Here is a 19,058-nt window from a genome sequence, read left to right as displayed (position 1 = left end):
CTTTTCTTTTTTCCAGATTTTAGGATAGTAATATTTCAGGGACCATTTTTGAAGATGGGTCGATAATTTAGACTCGAAAATAGTTATTTTTGTGGTGTTTTATACGTTCATGAAAATCAACTACTCAATAAAAAAATATCGAAAAAATTTATATATCGGTAATATATTTGGCACTTCGAGCAGTCATTTTCGAAGATGGCGCCCAAACTATCAGTAGCACGTCTTCAATATTCAAGAATGATGTTTAGACGGTCGTCAACATAGTAATTACCAATTTTCATAATTTTTTAACCATGTACTGTATCTAAATGGCATTGATGGCGGCCATTTTCCAACATGGCAGCCAAACTATCTTACTAATGGCTTCAATATTTTACTATGAGATTCACACAGCTCTGATTATAATAACTATCAATTTTAATAATTTTCCAACAACATGGTGAAATATACTGTACCTAGCCTTCACGGCGGCCATTTTCCAATATGGCGACCAAACTATTGAACACAGAGCTGTAAAATTTTGCCATGATGTTCATGTGGTTCCAATCATAATGTGTACCAATTTTCATAATTTTTGAAGAAGAACGTGGAATACATTGTAGCTGTAATTCACGGCGGCCATTTTCCAAGATGGCGGCGAAAACTCGCGCTCTACAGCAGGGGACTTTTAGTATAATTTTTTTTGCTCAAAAACAGCACATGTACCAATTTTCATCTTTATGTTCAAATGTTCTAGGTCAAGCCCTTTTTTGGCCTATCTGTCCTGGCCTAAAAGGGTTTTATTTTAAACTCTTAAGATAATTTTGGTTATAACGTATGATATTTTTTTAAACCATTATATTTGGAGGTGGTTTGAATTTAAACCATTTAGGGTTGCATTTTCTGACAAAAATGAAATACCCCTTTAGGGTTTACATTCAAACCATTATTTTTAACAGTGTACGTTTTCTATGTGACTACAAATCTTTATATAGAATTTCACTGCGCCTTATCTTTGATGCTGCACATGCACAGAAGTATAAATTATCGTGGTCAATAACTTATATTAAATAATATTATTTAAAACAATTACAATAAAATAAACAATATCTAGGCCTGTGCGAGTCCAGTTTTTTGGGCTTCGAGTCGAGTCTCGAGTCCTAAAAAAAGCTCGTATAGAATATCGAGTCCAGTCCTTTAACTGGTATCGAGTCCTCGAGTCCTAAAGTCAGCTTCAAAACTACGTCTCAAGCCCAGTGTCGAGTCCTGATAAATTATATCAAGTCCCAGTCGAGTCCTAATAAATTATTTCATGTCAAAATCAATGCTAAATATTTTCATATCTTTTATTTTTTACTCTTCTTTGTTAAAATATCACAGCTTGGATATATAAAAATAACAAACGTCAATAAACATGTTAGTATTTTATTTTCTCATTTATTTATCAAAATTTAAGAAACACTTTTAGTAATATTGTCCTCATATCTTTTTGAACTAATGGAATAGGAATATTAATTATTATATGCAATTAAAAATAGCAATCTTCACTTGCATTATCTTTAGAGAAAATTAGCTATTTATTTCAAAAACGAATTAGCTATCTCCACTTGGATTATTATTATCACAAAGTTAGGGAATAATAATTATAATTTTGAAATTATTCTCCTTGCATAACTTTTGAACTATCTTGACTTTAGATTGTTCCAGACAATAATTAGTTTTATGAATTTTTTTTAACTCGTAAGGTAGAAATTTTTTAAAATGGGTTTTAACTTTTTGAACTAATGGAATAGGAATATTAATTATTATATGCAATAAAAAATAATAATCTTCACTTGGATTATCTTTAGAGAAGATTAGATAATTATTTGAAAAACTAATTAGCTATTTAGAAAAATGATATTCAACATTATATTTCCCTCATATTTTTTGAAACTAAAGGAATTCAATGGCAAAAAAATAATCTCCGCTTGGATTATTATTATCACAAAGATAGGAAATCACAATAACAATTTTGAAATTATTCTTCTTCCATAACTTTTGAACTAATCTCGACTTTAGATTGTTCCAGACAATAATTAGTTTTATGAAATTTTTTCATCTCGTAAGGTAGAACTTTTTTTTAAATGGGTTTCAAGTTTTTGAACTAATGGAATTGGAATATTAATTATTATATGCAATTAAAAATAACAATCTTCACTTGGATTATCTTTAGAGAAAATAAGCTAATTATTGAAAAACGAATTAGCTATTTAGAAAAATAATATGCAACAGTATATTTCCCCTCATATTTTTTTGGAACTAAAGGAATTCAATGGCAAAAAATAATCTCCGCTTGGATTATTATTATTGTCACAAAGTTAGGTAATCATAATTTTGAAAATATTTTCGTTACATAACTTTTGAACTAATCTCGACGTTAGATTGTTCCAGACAATAATTAGTTTAAGGAAATTTTTTCATCTCGTAATGTAGAACTTTTTTAAACCAGGGTTTTAACTTTTTTTAACAAGCTTTTAAGTGTTTGGCTCAATTTTTAACAAAACATTTTGCATTTTAAACTTTTTGATGAATTATTTCTGGGTTCGAAGCAAGTTGTCATGAAGGAGGGTAAGTTGTTCTAAATGTTCTGAAAGCAGAGATTGCCTTTTTTTGGTCACAATGTCTCCTGAGGTAGAGAATAACCTTTCACTTGAGGCAGATGAGGCGGGTATTGAAAGAAATTTTTTCGCCAGATTGGCTAGCAATGGAAAACGGTTTGCCTTTTTTTTCCAATACTTTAAAATATCAGAGTTTTTGGTAATATTTATTTCGTCCAAATAAGTATTTACTTCATCGCTCGCATTAAAAATGGACTGGTTCGAATTGTCAGATTTCTTCAGTTTTTTAGCAATAGTTTTCCATATTCCCTGATTCTGAGACTCATTGGCGATTGAAGATGTTGAAGGTATCTGCTCTCCAATGGATACCTCCACTGAATTTTCCAAAATGTAGGCGTCAAGTTCGTTCTTAAGGATTTTTTTTGCATTTTTCTTTTCCGCAGAAGTAAGCAAGATTGTTTTGATGCGTGGATCCAACAACATGCACACTATATACAACTTTTCATTTCTGTAAGCTGGAAACCTTATCCTCAAGGACGTTAAAAACTGACTAGCTACGTTGATGTCCAGGCCCGGTTGTAGACCATGGCTTAGCTCTGTTAGTTCACGTTCAAGGTGGTGCAAAGATGGAAAAACCAGATTCATAGTTGGATATTTATCAGCAGATAGATCTCTGGTAACTGTTTCAAAAGGTTCCAGAACTTCAATAAGATGACCAATTGAGTACCATTCACTGCTAGTTAAGCTTTCAATATTAGTAATTTCCAAGAGGACTTGAGATACCGGTTGCCTAAGCTCGAAAAGTCGTTGTATCATGAAAAACTGACTGTTCCACCTCGTTTTACAATCTTGGATTAAATGCTTTGTCTTTGATCTTGGAACTTGGAAAATCTTTTCTTGAGCTTCATCCAATAATTGGCTTGATTTGTAGCTTGATTTGAAATGCCCCACGATCTTGCGACATTTCTCAAAGATATTCTTAATAGATATTCCATTTAACACCATGCTATCTATAGAATTATTGACCACTAATTGAAGTGTGTGGCAAAAACACGGTATGTGCATCCACTCAGACTCTATGATAGCTTTTTTGATATTAGCGCCGTTATCTGTTACCACGAATATTGGAATTTTTGCGGCCTTCTCAACTGGAATTATGTTTTGTAAGATTTCATGTATGGACATTTGGATGTTATCTGCAGTGTGGTTTTCATAGAAGGGCAAACAAGCGATTGCGCAAATTTTTGGTGTGAAATCGTTTGTTGTGTAGTGACAGGTTAAGCCCAAAAAACTGTCGTTTGAGTTAGACTTCCAAAAGTCGGATGTAAATGACAAGGACTTCACGTGGCTATCTATGGCTTCTTTCAGTTCCATTTTCACTTCACTCATCATTTTATCATAGAGCTTAGGAACTACGCTTCTTGAAAATGTGGTCCTGGATGGAATCTGATATCTATGCTCACACTCGTGAATGACGGCTCGAAAACCAGGGTTTTCAACCAAACTATAGGGCTGGAAATCTATAGCTAACATTCTACCAATAGTATTTGTAATAAGAACAGCCTTCGGGTGTTTAGGAGAAAACATCGTCAGCCTGGCATAGGTTTCTTCAAGAGACAATTGACGTTTTACAGGTTCAGTTTCTTTTTCGCACTCTATCAATGCTGATTGCTCTTTCTCATGCTTATGTAGTAAATGCTTACGCATACTGGACGTATTTCCATTATTGCAATTGATAGGAAGTTTACACACAAGACAAGTGGCAGTAGCCGCAGGCCGATCCTGAGATTCTTGTATTTCAAAATAGTTCCAAACCTGGCTTTTTTTCAAAGATCGTTTAGCTGAACTTGATGCCACATCTTCAATCTCTTCAGTTGCATAAGTTGTCTCTATCTCATGTTCGTTAATCTCACTATTTTCATCATCATCGCAAATCTCATCGTCATTAAATCTTGAAGCCATTTCGTCGTCAACAAACCCGTAACTGAATACTATTAATAGTTTAATTTTAGTATTTTACATAATTATATTATAAAAATTATAATAGGAATACTTACAAAGTATAAAACTTAGTGCCCACCAGTCACAACGAAAATGACGCGCAGTAAAAATAATCTTAAGTTTTGGTTTTGGTTTCTTCTAGATGACGTCAAATTTTAGTCCAATCACCTGTCTTCTCTAAAATCTAAATCGGTAAAACCCCAATAGATGCCGCGCTCTACTTGAAATTCCGGGTCACCGAGTTCAGGGGAAATACATGGATAAAGGATGAGCGTGAGGAATTTTTGTTTTCACGCTAGAGGGTAGGCAACTCCCTATCTCTGAAGGCAGTTTATTCGATATATACTTTGTTGCTGCTTCGGTTGTCAGCACGGGAAAGCTAGGCCACTATGTAATGTAGATTTGTGCGTGCTGACTAGAGAGGAAAGAAGAATAAATTCTTTATCCATGGTACATATTTTTGGACTTGATATGGTGTTAAGCCTCGGTTCGAGTCCTCCTCGAGTCCAGTAGTGAGGATTTTTGTGGACTCGAAACTATTCTCAAGTCCTAAAATTTCGATTTTCAAGTCTCGAGTCGAGTACTCGACTCGAGACTCGATCGAGTACTCGCCTTTGATCGAGTACTCGCACAGGCCTGACAATATCCCATAAATTAATATAAAATAATCCTAAAATTATATTTAAGATATTTTGTATCATAGATGGCACGCTAAGCGTTTTAGAAGGGGTGAAAATTAAAAGCACGTTCCGCCCCCCCCCCTAATTTCCGGAAAGGAACGTTTTAGAGTTGAGAGAAGTGCATTCCCAGAATTGTTAAGAACAACACTGGGCAGCGTGTTAGGGCAAACAATGGAACTTTCTATTGGAAATAACTATTTATTTGTCTTTATGAAATGAAAGGTGAAATTACGTGTTGTCAGGTTTTTTAGCCTTGGTAAATGCAGTTAAATGTGAATACAATAATTTAATAATTACAAAAATTAGGGTCAATATTTTTGTTCAAAAAAAGAACTCTTTTATATATAATAATTATAACATTATCTGGAATTTTGAAGCTAACTTTTGTTTAATAATTCTACAGGGCAAGTAGGCCCTTGTAAGTATGACTTGATACCCGATTGTAATGCTAAACGAAAAAATCACCTTTTTAGGGTTAGCGTCCCATAGAAAAAGCATTACATTTATCCCGGTTTTTTAAGGAAACATTCATAGGCGATTCGGAAAAACTACAGCGAAGTTAGTTTTCAGAATACTTCTAAATTCACAAGCATTTATTAAATGAGAAACTTATCTGATTTATTTTTTGATAAATGAGGTCTAATTATTGTACTTAAGTAATTAATTATGCCTTGCAATCGTAATTTCATACCAGACGAAAGTAAGAAAAGTTTATTTCATAGCAGACGACAGTAGGGCAAGTTTAAAGTGTTAGACAACGCTAATTATTTTACATTGATAGTTCATCCGAGCTTGAACACCATTATTTGGATTTTCTAATTAACTATAACACCCTTAATAACAAATACTGCGTTTCAAGTCAAATATTCGTCTAAATTAGTAATTCAGGTAAAAATTTGCAGTTAGAGGTTTTCTATCATTTGAAGTAAGTTTTTCGACTTTCTTTACAACCAAGGCTTAAGTTGTATTTGAATTATACTATGTAATATAGTCTCTATAGTGTCTTTCCTCTTTAAAGGTTATAAAAAAAGCTGATTTCTAGTTCTTTTTTATTTATTCGATTTTTGAATTTCTAAATATAGTCTGCTTTGTTTACTGCTACAAGCTTACTCATCTTAAAGGTGGGTTTCCAAATGAGCTTGAAAAGCTTAAAGATTGAGCTTGAGACGCTCTAAAGATCGCTCGCATAGCACTCGGAAAAAAGCTTAAGCGCCATCTTGAGTCAAATAGTATTGTTTGTTTGCAAACTCGCCGAAAGGCCGTACTCACACGCCTCAAAAATGACAACAAATTAGCGATCCTGAACAGCAGACGGAAAAGTGATTTGCTTGTAAAACTACAATTTTTGCTAATTCAGATGTATTATCAACTAATTTCAAAGTACAAACCAAAAAGAAAATATACGCCTATAGATACGCCTGTCCAAAAACTTTCAAAGGCTATTTGAATTGCAAAATATTGAACCTACTTCATAATTTCATTTCAGTTGCAAATATTTTGCAGATGCATTCCACAGTATTTATTTTCTATAGTCTTTTATTCGTCTCTCCAAATAGCTCGCTTATTTAGAACTAGATAAACAAGTTATTAATTCACCACCACCGTTTTTTTTATTTCTCAGCTTGCTTTTTACCTCTCCGAGTGACGTATGTCACGGAGAGGTTCTAATTTCGACGTGTCTGTCTGTCTGTTGTTACACCCACGTTACCGCGTTCGCAGTTTCCAAATCGGAGCAAACGTGTTCGCCATTTCCGAACTGCATTCACAGTCACGAAAATGGCTCCTCTACTTGAGTTTTCACACCACCATCTTCTAGTCTTTGTCTGTACTTACTGGCTTCTAATCACCACCATCTTTTGGTCTTCGTCCATCCCACATGGACACCAGTCCGTACATACTGGCTTCTAATCACCCTCATCTTCTGGTCTTCGTCCATTCCACTTTGACACCTGTCTGTACATACTGGCTTCTAACACCACCATCTTCTGGTCATTGTCCATCCCACATGGACACCAGTCTGTACACACTGGCTTCTAACACCACCATCTTCTGGTCTTTGTTTTTGTCCATCCCATACGGACACCAGTCTGTACACCTGGCTTCTACACCATCATCTTCTGGTCTCTGTTTTTGTCCATCCCACATGGACACCAGTCTGCACACCTGGCTTCTACACCAACATCTTCTGGTCTTTGTTTTTGCCCATCCCACATGGACACCAGTTTGTACACACTGGTTTCTAACACCACCATCTTCTGGTCTTTGTTTTTGTCCATCCCACATGGACACCAGTCTGCACACCTGGCTTCTACTCCATCATCATCCTTAATGTTAAGACATACGCGGCAATCGGGTAGGGTTACGAGAAACGTCTAGCCTTCCAATGGCGGGGGTCTTCCTCCAAAGGTTCACGCAATTGCGCTATTCTTATCCATAGCTGCGATTCGAAACCTTTATATACTACCTATTTGAGTAAGGTGAAGCAACCGGCGTATGCTTCATTTCAAACGCCAATATTAGTCAAGTCTCTCAAGAATGTTTAATTGTTCTTTATCAACACGATGTTGCCCAATAAGGAAAACAACTAACGAAGAAAATATTTAATATTAATTACATTTACTTTAATATTTAAGATAATCTTGTTTCTCAACTCAAAATTAAAACGGAAAGAGTTAAAAAGCAGTCTATGTTTTAGTCTGTGTGTGTGCGTCCGTCGTTACTCTAGTGCACCGCGTTAGCAGTTCGCCTTGTGTTTTGTGGAAAGAAATCCTACAAAACCTTAATATTTGGTTTTCTCATAATGTAAAATTAATATATGGAAATATTTTTCGTAATTTCGATGCCTTTAGTGGTTTTGTAGCTATAAAGCTCTGTTTCATTTTGATATCCCAAGAATATTTTTATATTATTATTTGAAATGGATGTTTATATATTACATATGCTATACTACATCTGTTTATAGCATAATCCTTTCTAAAGTGGTTAGAAGAAGCACGCTACTATGTTGGTCAAATGAATTTTTATTTGTCATCAGGCCTAGTGAACCAAAAAGTAAACGCCTGGGTTTAGTTTTCGTTTCTGTAATGCAGACACATTAACGGTTCAGGCTGAGCCGAAAGTTAAATACACTTTTATAAAATTAGGCTTAGATTTTATAATCATGGTGGAAATCTAGGCCGCGTTCAGTAGAGCTCAGCGCTTTTAGCAGTGTCCCACAGAACGGGATTTTGTTTTTGAATTTTGACGTCACGGTGCTCAGCGCTGTTAGCAGTGTTCCACAGAACGGGATTTTGTTTTTGAATTTTGACGTCACGGTGCTCAGCGCTGTTAGCAGTGTCCCACAGAACGGGATTTTGTTTTTGAATTTTGACGTCACGGTGCCCAGCGCTGAGCCAGCGCGGTCTTCAAAGAAAATAATCGGGTTTTTGGATAACCTGACGTAAAACGCGTAGTTCTGAGCTTGGCGAAAAAAACATGGAGGAATTAATACAAACAGTTCTTGCTGATTCTGATGGGACTATAGCTATTTAATTGGCGTGAAACCAGTTGATCACGCGAAAATTTTAAGAGACATTTCATTTTAATTATAAAAGTTGTTATCTATCTCTATAAATATGTTATCATATGATTTTTGTTAAGCCTTGGTACCTTGCACGCTTTATTGTGCTTGCGTCAATTTTAAAACATCGATGACCGGAGAAAAGCTCTGACGACAGAGCTCACCGGTAAACGTTTTCCAAAATCCGCTGTCTTTTTTGGTGAGCTCTGCTGAACGCAGCTCAGACCAGTGAAAGGTCTGATCGTAATCGGAGTATAGCTTCGTGTTTTCATGCTTTTTATGGTGTGCATTTACTTTCAGTGTGTTTAGCCACAAATTAGCTTTGGTGTTATGTAACGTTAACAGTCATGTTGACTAACTTAGAAAATCGTTGAGGTGAAACGAGAGGATAGTGTTTACATGGCAACCCTGTTGTGAATATGGCTTTGAACATAGAGGGTATACAGTTGAGGAGTAGAAAATTGGGCTTTTACAAACACGTAAAGGTAATATCCCTCCAAAGTTTCATCTCTTCATTTCCCGTTTTCCCCCGTCGGTTGATTTTAATGTGTACAAGTATATCCTTATTGGATGTAAAATGTCGACTGATTTACAGTATATTTGCTATGCTTTGTATACTGTTTTAATATTTCATAAATTTTAACTTCAGTATTTGTTCATTAAAAAAAAGAAACATTTCCATATCTGGGTAAGTAAGTTTGTAAGTAGTCCTCCTCTTGACTCGGAGAGGTAAATTTTGGTTTTCCCAACTTGTTAATTAATTCTTTCAATCTGCCTTGTGTAAACATCTTCACCGAACTTTCTCAATCCGAGTCTGAACTTATAAAAACTTGGGCCTTGGCCATATGTAATTTGGTTCTCATTGGCCAAAACGTCAATGAAGTCAAGCTTGAACTGTCTAAGCTCAAGCAAATGTCTATTCACGACAGATACAAGCTTGACGCGCTTTTCAATCGCAATAGGGCCACTTTTCAATCGCAAACTACCTAAAAGTTTCTTCATTAATAGACCTTTCTCGGTGGTTCGCACTTAGTTTCTTCATTAATAGTCCTTTCTCGGTGGTTCGCATTTAATTTTCAAACTAGGAGACGAGAAAAAGTAAGCAAGTTTATTATTAAATTTATCTGCGAGTGAAAATGATAATTTATTATCAAATTTTGTGTGCTTATTTAGTAGCTTTTTAAGGACTTATTGCTTATATTTTCACTTTGAACTATTTTTAAAACGTATTTTTTCAAAATATATAACGGTTAACAAGCGCTGCTTTTTTCAATGGCCAAAGCTAAGGCTTAGGGGAAATAGAAAGAAGTTAGCGCTTCCATTAACATGGAAATAGTCTGAATGAAAAAAAAATTAGTACCGTAATAATAAATGTCTTTATTTCAAAATCTAGTTAACAAAATGGATCGATTATTCAGTATATCGAATAATTGTACAGTTACTGTGCATTTCGTAGATGGAGCAGCGGCAGATTGCACCAGAAGACGCGGCAGAGGGGGCCGCTTGGGTAGAAGGGTGATCGGCTGATCGCATGTGATAGCGATTGACTAAAGGATTAGAGTCCAACTCACGCCTTAATATTCAGCAAATTATATCTCTCGCTGCCATAAAATTATATGCAGACTCGCAACAGTGTCATTAACCCTTTAAGGAATAACTATCACTTGCTGTAACCAGCTAAAGATTTTACGGAATTGGACCCAGGCCTTCATTACTACAATGTTAAATTATTTTCATACAGGATTGACTCGAAAAAAAAAAACAATTAATATTACTTTTTTTTTCAATTACAAAAATGCATTTTTTCTTTTCAATTACAAATTGGTTTGTTTTTTCCTGCATAATGTTATTTAAAGTGTTTCACATATATAAGGTACCAGGTGTTATGTCTCTCGTGCTGGTGTTTTAAAGGGAGAAAAGACCACCACGGTTAGGCTCAGAAGTCAATTATTGAAAATTTGAAAAACAACATAAATTTAACGGAGATGTTATGGAACTTTTATTAATTATTTTCATGTTATATTATGATTATAAAAGGATTAAAAAGGGAGTGTCAGACCTTTTAAACCCAAAGAAATATATCACCGATCATCCGGGCTTGTTAAAACGGTCCATGATTATTTATGTTTACTTACATACTGATTCCATTTAAAGATTTTCAACAAATAATTCACCTTAATTGTAATGTTTAGAGGATTTTTTGACTATTTGCAACACATTGCGTAAAGATTATCTATAAAATATGATTTTAGTGACATATACAAATAGTGAAACCCTGTATACCTCATAAGAGAATGTTGAATTAACTGCGCTAACGTAAACAGTACTGCCGTAGCGAAAACACCTTAAACATTTTGTCATCATTCCAGTAGATTTTTAAGTTCTCGAATTTTTCACAAGGAGAAAACACACTCTTTGAATTTAACGCCTTAATAAATTGGATAGATAAGCCATTTTTATTTCAAATTAAAAGCGAGAATGAAGATGAATTGAAAACATTGTTTACCGAGAGTAAAGATGAGTAAGCTCTTAGTAGTAAATGAAGCAGACTATATTTAGAAATTCCAAAATCGAATAAATAAATATAAAGAGTTAGAAATCAGCTTTTTAATAATCATTAAAGAGGATAGACACTATAAAGACTATATTACATAGACTAACTAAAATACAACTTAAGCCTTGGTCGTAAAGGAAGTCGAAAAACTTACTTGAAATTTTACTCGCAACAGGTAGTTTAGTTAATTAAATACTCAAACTTAATGGCAAATTATAGTTATAAGAAAAGCTCTTACATAATATATAAAAAATGAAATTCAGCTTTGAAGTTATAGAAATAATAAAACTAGACCAACGCTCGGCTAAAACCATGGAGGAAGTAAAGAAATATAGACTTCAATGGAGGGTTATTCTCCGCATCTCTGAGTGGGGCGCTGAATGTAGGTATGGTCTTACCAAGTTACCATGGATGGATGAAGAAGAGGTTTGTCTTGGAATATTTTGGGTTTTCCATATAGTAGTCACCATGGAGTAATATTAAATGAAATTCAGATAGAATTGGTGTATTTTTAAAGGAACTTTCGTTTACAGTGCAATATATCTACTCCATGGAAAATGGCCTAGGGAAACTACATTTAAGCTCAGCCTCATCTAAGCTGTCGTTTTCAAAGGATTATCAATTTCTTCGACAACATTTCAAATTGAACTGAATCGTAAGCTAGCTGGAAATCTAACACTTTGACTCGTGTTCAGTTTTTGGCTCGAACCTTGTGCTCTCTTTATTTAAGTGTTCTATGTCAACTCCAGGGTCACAATTGATTTTTTGCAATTTCTTCTTTACAGTGTCCACGCTTGGTAAGTTGAAAATTTTAAGACCTTGTAACGTTCTGTATGATGCTGGCGATCTTGAATATAAGGGCCAGACGAAATGTTAATGGTCCAAACATATTGCCGGTGCTAGTTTCTGGATTTTTAGCTTGATCATTCATGAATTCCAACAGTTTCGCATTTTTTATATCAGTTTCCCAACTCGCTCGAAAGGATTGATCAAACAATGGGTTACGCTTCTTTACTTCGAATATATTCTTGTTTACTTTATCTTTGTGCTTCCAATTCATTTCTCTTAACACTTCCGACATTTCACGACTTTGTACAGGATTTAGAGTGGTCACATTTTCCTTAAGCTCCTTTTCCAGTTTACGTAGTTGTATCTTTTGGCGATACCTCAGGGTACGAATGTTTTTTATACGTATACGTCTGCTTAGACTTTCAATAGGAAACTTTGAACTTTTGTGGCGTCGTTTAAGTTTGGTTCTCGGTGTCGTATCCATGATCTTTTCTCTACTTTTGAGATACCTTAAAGATTTGAAATAAATTACCATATATTTCAAATCCAAAAATTATATGTAGTCAAAGAATAAGCAAATATACTTCTCTAAACTTGAGCACTTTGGACAAACTAAAGGTAATTTTCCTTTAACCAAGGCAGACTGAGGGGCCTAAAAATAATTGGACAGTGCTTGGATTGACGCCTCTCACAGGGATGTTGTAATATATCCAGTGATTTAGCTTTAGCAATTTTAAATTCCTAAAATATTTTATAAAAACTATAAATAATCACCAGTTGAACCAGAGGTACATAACAACCCCCCTTGAACCTCAGATAACACTTACAGTTTGAATACCCGCGCAAAAAACATTGCTCCCATTTAGATAATTCAAGGCTTTGTTAGTTAATTCTGTATCGATTGTAGAGGTTTCACAATCGAAATACGTTTCACACACAGCTGTTTAAACGCTAGCAGCACGGAAAGTATACCATTTGAAGAAAATTGGATTTTAACAGGAACATCGCAGTGATTTCTCATGTTTTGAAACATATCACGACGTAAGACAGACAAGAAAAATACCCACTTAGATCATGTTGATAATGGCAATCTAGATCTGAAAGATGATTATGCTACACCAGAGGAAGATATCTTACAAAAGTAGCTTCATTACTGACCTAATCTATTTTACCAATAACTTATGAACTTGTCGTAACGCTTCGCTGTCATAAACATTGTACCCACTCACAAAAGCCTTTGAACTACGGCTACGTTCAATTGGTAAGCCTGAGACCGACCGCTTTGTACCTTGACGCGTTACATTGTCCGGCTCACAATTGTTATATGGTTGCAAAGCACCGATTGTGCCAATATTTATAAAGAGATATATTGGCCAAAATTATTTTAGCTCCTTCAAATGAACATTTCGAGTTTCGGCTCCTTTGAATTCCCCGCCGATAATCTAAGGCCGATTTTACGAACTACAGCGCGAGTGTAGCGCGTGATTAAATGGGCTATGATAAGAGCCTTACCAAAATCTCAAATCCCGACACTCTTGACCTAAATATGTTTACTATGAAAGGCTGGTACTAAATGAATATTCTAGGCTGGTTTCCGGGCCAAAAAATTAACTACCTTTTGAATTACGACTAGCTAGGCCCGAAAACTGGGCAAAAATAGTTTTCAGTCATTTAATAGCTATTTAAGACTGGTTCCGGGCCAAATTAGCCCTATTTTTGAATAATAACTAATTAGGCCTGGAAAACGGGCCAAAATAGCTTTTAGGCATTTAATAGCTATTTTAGCCCGGTTTTCGGGCCAAATTAACTTTCTTTTTGAAGGGGAACTATTTAAGCCCGGAAACCGGGGCTGAAAATGTGGTGGCTATTGGGCCTAAAAACCGGACCAAAATAGTTGGCCCCGCGCGGCCGAGTCTATTAGGCCTGGAAAAAGGTAGGCCCGTACTTCGGGCCTAAATAGTCGTAGCTCGAACCACGACTATTATGGCCTGAAAAGTTTGACGCCTGTAAACCGGGCCTAAATAGCTGACTCTCAATCGTCAGCTATTTTGGCCCGGAAACCCGACCAAAATAGAAATTTTTTCAATGCCAGCTATTTATTACCGGAAGCCGGGACAAACTACTATTGGGCCTGAAAAGCAGGCCAAAATAGTTGGCCCCGCGCAGCCGACTCTATTTAGGCCTGGAAAAAGGTAAGCCCGTTTTCCGGGCCAAAATAGTCTGACTAATTTCGCCCGGAAACCGGGCCAAAATAGACACTTCGTTATAACTTTTTAAACGACTTGAAAACTGTTTTTTACGGCCAATAAGGAGGATGGAAAATCTTAGAGATGCTGGAGAGTGTGCCAGTGGTGGCTTACGTTTTTGCTATTTTCCAACCGAAGCCATCTCTCTCACCTTCCCAGGGCTTCTAAGTGAGCATTGCGGTTTAGTTCATGATAACATCGAAAAATAGTTCGAGGGAGGCTTTGTGGTTCCATTTCTTTCCAAGCAGATCTTCCCTTTATATAAGCTTAAAATCGTTTTAATAGAAAACAATAGACAAACTGCAAAACATTTTATAATAACAATATATAGGTTAATTCAAAAAGGATGGGAAAGTGGAAGTACTGTGGGTTAATTTAAGTTCACTATACATTTCATTTTATTGTGTAATTAATTTTATACCTATTTGTAATTTTTATAAGCCTTTTCTACCTTCTTTCATTTGTTGTTCATGGGGGTGGGGTGGGGTGTTCGACGTCTTACTAGAGGGATTAAGATGCAAGACAAACACCTACCACTTTTTCACTTATGATTCAACCTCGCTAACGCTAGACAAGATGTTGGAGTGCAGTCAGTTGTGGAAAGTTAAGGCCATTTAACGGGAACGAGGGGCTTATAAAATTTCTGAATCAAAAGTGACCGCGTTTGATGGTATGTGTCAATTGAGAGTCAAAATAGATCCTAATCCAAATTTTAATATTCAACATAAAATTCAATCTTGTTCATAAATTTTCACAAACTTTTATAGGGGTCAAAATAAGAAATTAAACAAAAAATCAAACTTATATCGAAGGGAGGTTTGTACTTTATAACTTCCATGTAATGTCTCCTTTAAGTTTTAAATTGAAATTTTACGCGGATTTAGGTTAAGATTTTATAGTTACGCACTAGAATAATAATGTTCAAAAATAGAAAGTTAAGATTTTAAAATTGATTCAATCTGTCATCCATAATCTAACCAAAGTTTCAACTTTCAAGTCAGTTTATCAAAATAGTTTCAAGTTTTTAATTTCTAAGGACAAGTTGCTCCTCTTCGATATTCTTCTGAAGGGTTTAGGTTTTTTTTCTTCTTTCTCGATATAGGGATTAATTTTTTTCTTATACTATTTCGCGCACTCGCGTTCCTTCTCTTCTTTTTCAAAACTTAGGGTTAAAAAAAATATATCTCCGGGTTTCTTTTCCGAAAAATAGTAGTTCAAAATATATAAAAATTGAGGGTTTCGATTATTCAAAATGCATAAAAATTGAGGGTTTAGATTATTCAAAATGTATAAAAATTAAGGGTTTTGATTACGATAGTACTCCGTACTTCTAAGGATTTCTAAGGATGACCCGATAGGGTTTCGTTTAAGGGTTTCAGGTATTGACTGAAGGTGGGACAGGAATGACTTCGTTTTTACAACTTCTAGTTTTTCGCGAGGATCTCTGGGACAATGACGTTTGTTGATTGACTTTAGCTTGGCAAATAGTGGCCTTGTCTTTAATATGTAGGAACATATCGCCTCTGACCGTTTTATGTCATTGTTGGGCACCAAAGCTTTACTCCGGGGCTGCTTTCTTCTTCGATACCTAATAAACAAGACTTAATAAAATGATGTTATTGAATTTACCTTTATTTACACCATTTGGGGTGTTGCGGGAGAAAAGCGCAGCTTTCCTTAACTCAATGCCCTTGGCATTAGCTTCTTCAGCTTTTTTTTTTAAATCGGGCCATTTCTGAGCGAAGTTGCTCGAAGCATACATAGCTTATTCCTTCAATTCTTTTAGCTCTTGTAAGTGTTCTTCTCTTTTAGAGAACTCCTCGGTTCCTGATTTTTTTAAATTTTGCGAGTCCTCACTCTCGTATGTGGAAAGAAGCAGGGTGGTCCTTTTCTTACACCTTGCTGTCACATCAAAGAGATATCTTATGTTTTCTGATACTTTCGCCCAGGCATTAGTGGCCGATTCAGCACCAAATTGGTTTTGCGCTATTACCTCCTAATAAATATCCGTTTGGATATTGAATATAGCAATTTTCTTTCTTCTCCTTTGTGTGACGCAATCGAAAGGGAAACCACTAGCAAGGTTTTTATATTCTAAAAAGGCGTTGATGTAGTCTTTAAAAAGCCCACCTTGTTAAGTCTCGGAGTTGTATAGAGTTATTTTGTACGACCAGGCTTCATACACGCACGTAATTTTATACCCCCCTCTCTACGACATATCTTAATTAATCGGTAACCCACGTGCCGCGCAGCTCTCTCTGATCAGGTGAATGGGTACAATCAGCCGGAACGGGACATTTGGGCGCCGATATTTAGGCGCCGGTCATTTAGGCACCGCCACTTAGGCGCCGGGACAGTTAGGCGCCGCGAAATTTAGGCTCCGCGACAATTTGGCGCCGCGACATTTAGGCTCCGCGACAATTTGGCGCCGCGACATTTAGGCTCCGCGACAATTTGGCGCCGCGACATTTAGGCTCCGCGACAATTTGGCGCCGCGACATTTAGGCTCCGCGACAATTTGGCACCGAGACATTTAGGCTCCGCGACAATTTGGCACCGAGACATTTAGGCGCCGAGACAATTAGGCGCCGCGACATTGCCGTAAAATTTTCTCGAAAGATTTGAGATATTTAATAAAGGAACATGACAAGTACTTTTAGGCTTATATTCTTTTTATTCAACTGACATCAGAGTTCAACCATGTTGTTGTTTATCTTCATTGACTTCCCATAATAATATGCCTTTTCCAAAATACTGTTGTTTATCTTCATTGACTTCCCAAAATAATATGCCTTTTCCAAATTATTGTTTATCTACTTTATATGCCTTTTCCAAGATATTGTTGTTTATCATCCTTGACTTCCCAGAATAATATGCCTTTTCCAAAATATTGTTGTTTATCTTCATTGATTTCGCAAAATAATATGCCTTTTCCAAAATACTGTTGTTTATCTTCATTGACTTCGCAAAATAATATGCCTTTTCCAAAATATTGTTATTTTTCTTCATTGACTTCCCAAAATAATATGCCTTTCCAAAATATTGTTGTTTATCTTCATTGACTTCCCAGAATAATATGCCTTTTCCAAGATATTGTTGTTTATCTTCATTGACTTCCCAAAATAATATGCCTTTTCCAAATTATTGTTTATCTTCTTTGACTTCCCAGAATAATATGCCTTTTCCAAAATACTGTTGTTTATCTTCATTGACTTCCCAAAATAATATGCCTTTTCCAAATTATTGTTTATCTTCTTTATATGCCTTTTCCAAGATATTGTTGTTTATCATCCTTGACTTCCCAGAATAATATGCCTTTTCCAAAATATTGTTGTTTATCTTCATTGATTTCGCAAAATAATATGCCTTTTCCAAAATACTGTTGTTTATCTTCATTGACTTCGCAAAATAATATGCCTTTTCCAAAATATTGTTATTTATCTTCATTGACTTCCCAAAATAATATGCCTTTCCAAAATATTGTTGTTTATCTTCATTGACTTCCCAGAATAATATGCCTTTTCCAAGATATTGTTGTTTATCTTCATTGACTTCCCAAAATAATATGCCTTTTCCAAATTATTGTTTATCTTCTTTGACTTCCCAGAATAATATGCCTTTTCCAAAATCTTGTTGTTTATCTTCATTGATTTCGCAAAATAATATGCCTTTTCCAAAATATTGTTGTTCATCTTCATTGACTTCCCAAAATAATATGCCTTTTCCAAAATATTGTTGTTTATCTTCTTTGACTTCCCAAAATAATATGCCTTTTCCAAGATTTTGTTGTTTATCTTCATTGACTTCCCAAAATAATATGCCTTTTCCAAAATATTGTTGTTCATCTTCATTGGCTTTCCAAAATAATATGCCTTTTCCAAATTATTGTTTATCTTCTTTGACTTCCCAAAATAATATGCCTTTTCCAAATTATTGTTTATCTTCTTTGACTTCCCAGAATAATATGCCTTTTCCTAAATATTCGTTGTTTATCTTCTTTGACTTTCCAAAATAATATGCCTTTTCCTAAATATTGTTTTCATCTTCATTGACTTCCCAAAATAATATCTCTTTTCCAAAATATTGTTGTTCATGTTCGTTGACTATCCAAAGGAATATGCCTTTTCCAAAATACTGTTGTTTATGTTCTTTGACTTCCTAAAATAATATACCTTTTCCAAAATATTGTTGTTCATGTTCGTTGACTTTCCAAAGGAATATGCCTTTTCCAAAATATTGTTGTTTATTTTCATTGACTTCCCAACTTAGGTTAGGTTAGGTTATGTTTGTTTTTTTATTATTTTAGGATTGTTTTGTAAAAACAAGTAAGTTTTCGTGTCCTTTAATGAAGATTGCGAACATGCAGTGACGCACAGGGACAATACACGGGTTGCCAAATTGAGAGGTCATTACGGATTTTTAGAAGAAATAATGGAAAAATTATTGGCACGCAAATGTCTCGACGCCTAAATGTCGCGGAGTCTAAATGTCACGGTGCCTAAATGTCGCGGCGCCTAAATGTCACGGCGCCTAAATGTCGCGGCGCCTAAATGTCGCGGCGCCTAATTGTCTTGGCGGCTAAATGGCGGCGCCTAAATAACCAGCGCCTAAGTGGCGGCGCCTAAATGTCACGGACCGACAATCAGCTTG

The 19,058-nt window shown here is 35.4% G+C and overlaps 1 protein-coding gene across 1 annotated transcript; it reads right to left on the bottom strand.

Annotated features, from left to right (window-relative positions):
- Positions 1 to 2,552: 2,552 nt before the first annotated feature.
- Positions 2,553 to 4,541, bottom strand: LOC149650554 (zinc finger BED domain-containing protein 4-like). The gene has a single exon (XM_089849138.1). The coding sequence runs from the start codon at positions 4,539 to 4,541 to the stop codon at positions 2,553 to 2,555; it is 1,989 nt and encodes a 662-aa protein (XP_089705264.1).
- Positions 4,542 to 19,058: the final 14,517 nt, after the last annotated feature.

Source organism: Phalangium opilio, unplaced genomic scaffold, assembly GCF_054372755.1.
Source record: "Phalangium opilio isolate 3A_F unplaced genomic scaffold, DU_Popi_V2 ptg000086l_1, whole genome shotgun sequence".
In the NCBI taxonomy this organism is placed as follows: domain Eukaryota; kingdom Metazoa; phylum Arthropoda; class Arachnida; order Opiliones; family Phalangiidae; genus Phalangium; species Phalangium opilio.
The sequence above is the reverse complement of the archived record's forward strand: the minus strand, read 5'-3'. Positions and strand labels throughout refer to the sequence as shown.

Coding starts and splice junctions, on each gene's coding strand:
- LOC149650554 (XM_089849138.1), bottom strand. CDS start 4,541: ATGGCTTCAAGATTTAATGACGATGAGATTTGCGATGATGATGAAAAT.